This window comes from Brassica napus, chromosome A7 (genome assembly GCF_020379485.1).
Source record: "Brassica napus cultivar Da-Ae chromosome A7, Da-Ae, whole genome shotgun sequence".
NCBI lineage: Eukaryota > Viridiplantae > Streptophyta > Magnoliopsida > Brassicales > Brassicaceae > Brassica > Brassica napus.
Window position 1 is genome coordinate 4,874,072 of NC_063440.1, and position 5,725 is coordinate 4,879,796.

General features: G+C 32.9%; 1 protein-coding gene across 1 annotated transcript; it reads right to left on the minus strand.

Annotated features, from left to right (window-relative positions):
• Nucleotides 1–2,307: 2,307 nt before the first annotated feature.
• Nucleotides 2,308–3,198, minus strand: LOC125576687 (thymocyte nuclear protein 1-like). Its single transcript, XM_048737253.1, has one exon. It carries the CDS (start codon nucleotides 2,912–2,914, stop codon nucleotides 2,453–2,455), a length of 462 nt encoding a protein of 153 aa, XP_048593210.1. The 5' UTR covers nucleotides 2,915–3,198; the 3' UTR covers nucleotides 2,308–2,452.
• Nucleotides 3,199–5,725: the final 2,527 nt, after the last annotated feature.

Below are 5,725 nucleotides of genomic sequence, written 5' to 3' on the forward strand. Positions count from 1 at the left end.
AAAAGGACAGAGTAAGCTCAGCAAGAGATACACGAGATGGGTCACATTTATTGAGACATTCCCTTATGTTATCAAGTATAAAAAAGGTAAATAAAACATAGTTGCTGATGCACTATCCCGAAGGTATATCCTCTTGAACACTCTTGATGCTAAGTACGCTCTTGATGCTAAGTTGCTAGGATTTGAACAACTTAAAGGTATATATGAAACTGATCCTGAATTTAAAGAGGCATATGAATCTTGTGAGAAGTTTGCGGCTGGACATTACTTTAGACATGATGGTTTCTTGTTCTATGATAACTGTTTGTGTGTGCCTTACTGTTCTTTAAGAGACTTATTTGTCAGGGAATCCCATGGAGGAAGTCTTATGGGACATTTTGGAATTGCCAAGACACATAAATTTTTGCAGGATCACTTCTTTTGGCCACACATGAAGAAAGATGTTGAGAGAATCTGTGGAAGGTGTGTAGTTTGAAAACAAGCTAAGTCCAAAGTCCAATATCACGGTTTGTACACTCCATTACCCATTTCTTATCATCCTTGGAATGATCTTTCTATTGGATTCATAGTGGGATTGCCTAGAACTAGAAATGGAAAGGATTCAATCTTTGTGGTTGTTGATAGATTCTCTAAAAATGGCACATTTTCAGATAAAGATGCTAAGTTTCTTAGTTATTTTTGGAAAACTCTATGGTCTAAAATTGGAACTAAACTGTTGTTTTCTACTACTTGACATCCTCAAACTGAAGGACCAACTGAAGTAGTTAATAAAACTCTAGGAACTCTCTTGCGTGCATTCATCAAAAAGAATTTGAAATCATGGGAAGACTATTTGTCTCATTGTGAATTTACATAAAATCATGCTATGCATTCAGCTTCTAAGTTTTCTCCAATTGAAATTGTTTATGTGTTCAATCTCATCTCACCTTTGGATCTAATGCCTTTACCTGAGTGTGAAAGAGTTAGTCTTGATGGAAATAAGAAGGCCGAGATGGTGAAGCAGATTCATGAACAAGCAAGGTGCAACATTGAGGAAAAGACTAAGCTATATCTTAAGAACGCAAACAAAGGAAGGCGTGAGATGGTCTTTGCAGTTGGAGACATAGTGTGGGTTCACTTAAGAAAAGAAAGGTTTCCAAATGAGAGAAAGTCTAAGCTGACGTCGCATATTGATGGACCATTTGAGATCATAAGAATGCTAAGCAACAATGCCTACAAGCTAGATTTGCAAGGTAAGTATGATGTGAGTAATAGCTTCAATGTTACTGATCTAGTTCCTTTTATTACAGATGAACCAGATTTAAGGACAAATCCTTTTCAAGAGGGAGGGAATTATGTTATCATGGATCAGCTAGCTGATGAAGACATGGAGATCATGGACAAACCGGCTGATGAGGATGTCTTAATCATTCCTAAAGGTCCTATGACTCGTTCCAGAACCAAGAGACTCAATGAAGCTATTGGAGGTTTTCTTAAGATAGCTTGGAAGCAAGAAGAAGGTCTTGATCGAAGTTTGATCAATCAAGACACACTCATCACCATTCAAGCTATTCCATCTTCAAGCTGATCATCCTCTAGGCAAGTAGCTTGTGTGTACTCTTTTTCCCTTGATTGGTTTTGTCCCACTGGGTTTTCCAATCAAGGTTTTTTATGAGTCCACAAGTTGCTTTTTCTATCTCCTAGATGTTGATCTCGGTCTGGTACGGCCTTGAATAGGCTGTTGTTCCTGGATCACTTGAAATGGGGCGAATTGAAGTTGTCCTCCGAGGTTACTAACACTCTTTGGACGGATGGACTTCTCCTGGAAGCTATGGAATGCTTACAGGATGTATAGCTACTCTCTAGCGCAGGTGCGCCCTGCTGGTTGCTAGGATGATCATGTTGGAGATTCCACTCCTTAGATGAGTTCAATGTTCTTGATGCTGAACAGAGAAAGCAATAGGACACAAGACAAGCAATAGCTCAAAGTTCTTAGATTAATCGTTAATCTCCAACTTAGCTTGTTACATGACATAAATAAGAAAGAAAGCGGCTACTACTCTAGCTAGAAAACCCTAAGCCTAAACCGAGATGGTTTAGGAATTCTAATCCTAATTGTCTTTGGTTTACTTTAATAAAACTCTTAAATCGACATGTCTTTTGGTTCTGAATTTGAATACAAAATAAATAATCATTATCTCAACACTTTGGATATTTCTGAATTTTCTTTTGACTGATCCCTATAGATTTCACCTCGTTACTTGCACGCCATATGTTCGATAGAATGCGTAATAGAGTACACAAAGCAAAGAAGAAGAAACATCAATGGAGTCACACCACAACGCAATCAATAATCATAAATCATAGTTAAGTTAACAAAAGAAGAACATCAATGGCGTCACTAGAGTCTTAATCATGCATCATAACAATAACACCATCCGTAATTATACCAAAAAAAAAACAGACTACCAATTTAAGACTCATCGCTACTTTCACGATCTTCCTTACCATCTCCACAAAACCCATCTCCCAGTTCACAAATTTTTTTCCAAACATCATCTTCCACTGGAACAACAGACAACCGCGGCTGTCTAAACAAAACAAAATCCTTAATCCCTTTGTCTCCTTTCATCTCCTTCAAATCGACAAATCTCCTCATCTCTCCAACAGCTTTGACGTCAACCACTCCTTCTCCGTCATCATCATCTGCGTACCATTCACGAACCACCTCCACCACACCCACAACGCATCTCGATTTCGTACCGGAATGGTAGAAGAAACAGAGGTCGCCTGAAGCCATGGACTTGAGATTCTTCTGGGCTTGTTTGTTCTTGACCCCGTCCCATTTGCTGATGCCGCCGTTCGCGTCTTGGTCTGACCATGACCACTCGCTTGGCTCTGTTTTCAGAAGCCAGTATCGCTTCGCTTTCCCCATCTTTAGATATTTTTGTTTTCTTTGCTTTCTTCTCAGTCGACTTACCGGGGCCTCTTGCGTGAAATTGGGAAACTGTACATTGTAACAATTTTAAAGATAAAACTACATTTTGACTCGTCCTCCAGGTATATTTTTTGTTTATATTTTTTTCGTTAGAAATGAAATATTCATATTTGTGTTTTTTGTAATCATATTTGTGGTTTTCTTTGTAATCATATTTGTACATAATATTTTTAAAAAACTTTAGCAAGAACTTTTGATAATTCTATTAAATTTGTGAGGTTGCCAAAGTATACACTTGTACCATAGTCATTTCACGCATTAATTTTGATTTTTTTCTAAACAGTTATAAATTTGTTATTTTTTAAAAAAATTAATAAAGCATAGTTACAAATTTGTTTAGCAATTAAAAAGTAATTAAATATTTGTAAAAATAGTTTTCCATGAAATTTTCATCATTTGATTTTATATATAATGATTTATAAAATGTTATTATTACAAATAATAATTTATGATGCAAATAAAAATGGGTTTATAATGTTTGATCCAATGTAAATGAAAAACCCACTTTAGTTGTTAAAAACCAATTCTAGTTACGCTAAAAAATCGATCGACAATAAGGGAATAGCTAGGGTCGGTCCGGGCTACGCCCGGGTTTTCTGTTTAAATTTTACTTTTAATTATATATTTAATATGTTTTGTTTTAATTTATATTAATCATAATATTTAATATGTTCTGTTTAAATTTATGTCTGTTTAAATATATTTAATATTTAATATGTATGTTTTCTAATTTTAGAATATTTAATATGTTTTTATAATATAAATTTTAGAATCTATTATAAAAACATAAGTAGCTATAGAAAAATATAAATAATTTTAAATCATTCATTTTTTTGTCTTAGGCAATTCAAAATTTGTAGTATCCAATTTTTTTTTGTTATAGGAAACTATATATAAGGTGAAGAGCAGAATGAAAAATTAATTAAATTTTAGTTATGGTATTTAATTGGTTGAATTGTAGACATGTTTCATTTCACTTAAAACTATTTATAATGTTTGTTTCCAATTAGTCTCTAAGTAATTTAATGGATTCTCCCTCCCTTAAATTTACAACCATATATATTGTTTGAGATATATTTTCTTTGGGTAAGCAATGTTTTAATAGTTGGTTTGCATTTGGATATAATGTTTACACTCTTGATGTGCTGTGACTTAATTGTTTTGTAGTATATTAACATAAACGAAGTAGCATAGAAACATTTAGTATCCCCTCTACATGTTTTAGGGATATGACTGGTTAAAATGCAGCGGTTGCGGATGCGGTTGTTAAAGTTTGCAGATATGGATTGTTACGGTTTTTAGCGTTAAGTAAGAAATTTGTAAGACTGCTACATCAGTTAAAAATTAGTGTTGTTGCGAAATAGTTATGCCAAGTTAATTATGAGACACTGCTGTGATTTAATAATAAACGACCAATATTAATACATTAAAATATTACAAAATATTAAAAACATAATATTATGATAAAATATAATAATAATTAATATAATATAATTAATAACAATATTACATCTATTTACTTTATTTTATTAGTTTTCAAAAAATTTTAATTTCACTAAAAACCTTTTGAAGATTTTTATTGGAACTTCTTAAAAAATATTTTGTCTTGTTTATATATGTACAAATCCTTATATATATACTAATGTTTAAAAATTATAGTGAAAATTGGTTAAAGTTTTTATAATATAATTTATGATTCTTTTAGTGAATTAAAATATAATATATATATATATTGTTTAAAGTATTTCAGTTTTGAAAATTTTTAAAAACTTTTTATATTTTTTTATTCATTGCATTCTCCGTAATAGAAACCATCTTTGATTTTAAAAGGCTTGAAGCGATTTAAAGCGATTTATAACATTTTGTGATTATTGTCCGATATTAACAACCACCAATAACCGTAAAATGTGCGTTTGCAGGTGGTAGCGGAAAAACCAGTTAAACCGGTGGTAATGTTACATATCTCTACGATCATGTGAGAATTAATTCGATAGTCAATTTTTATGCTTTTTATTTTTGTGTATATTAACATAAACCTATATTTTTGTGTATATTAACTAACTTTTTTGTCCTATGTTTCTTACTCCTTATAAAGATCTTACATATAGTAGAGTTCATTCTCTCTTGTAGCGAAGACCAAAGAGAAATGCAAATTCAATTAAATATCTTTATATTCTTTTCTTAAACCTAACAAAACTAATTAAGCTTCTCTAAACACATTGACCAAAAAAACATATCTTAAAACGGTCACTCGAAAATCATAATTAATATGCTTGGCCTGAAACCACTAAAGTAAGGATGAATTGTAGAGTAATGGGTTCTATGTGTTGCTTCCCCTGCAAACATGACTTGAAGCTCATGAACCTTGGCTTGATCATGATAATTGACCTGACCAACCTTCTTGGCAACCTTCTTGTTAACCCTTAGCAATGGCTCGGCCATGGCGTCTAGCTCATCCCCACTTGATTCAACTGCGTCATATGATTAGCGCTGAATAGTGGGTTACCTCCCCTTTTGTTCTCAAAACATTTGATATTATATGTTAAGTAAATGCATTTTACTGAGATAAAGAGAGATAGAGTGAGAGACTATAGGAGTTTTGTAAACGTGTTCATGAGTAAAATGATCTGTCTTTTGATCGTCTGTGTCTTTGATCTATGTCTTTTGATCGTCTGTGTCTTCATTCTCATCATTCTCTAGTTTGTTCCTGGGAAATTGTTTGACTAACCTGTCTTGGATAATGTCTCT

Coding starts and splice junctions, on each gene's coding strand:
- LOC125576687 (XM_048737253.1), bottom strand. CDS start 2,914: ATGGGGAAAGCGAAGCGATACTGGCTTCTGAAAACAGAGCCAAGCGAG.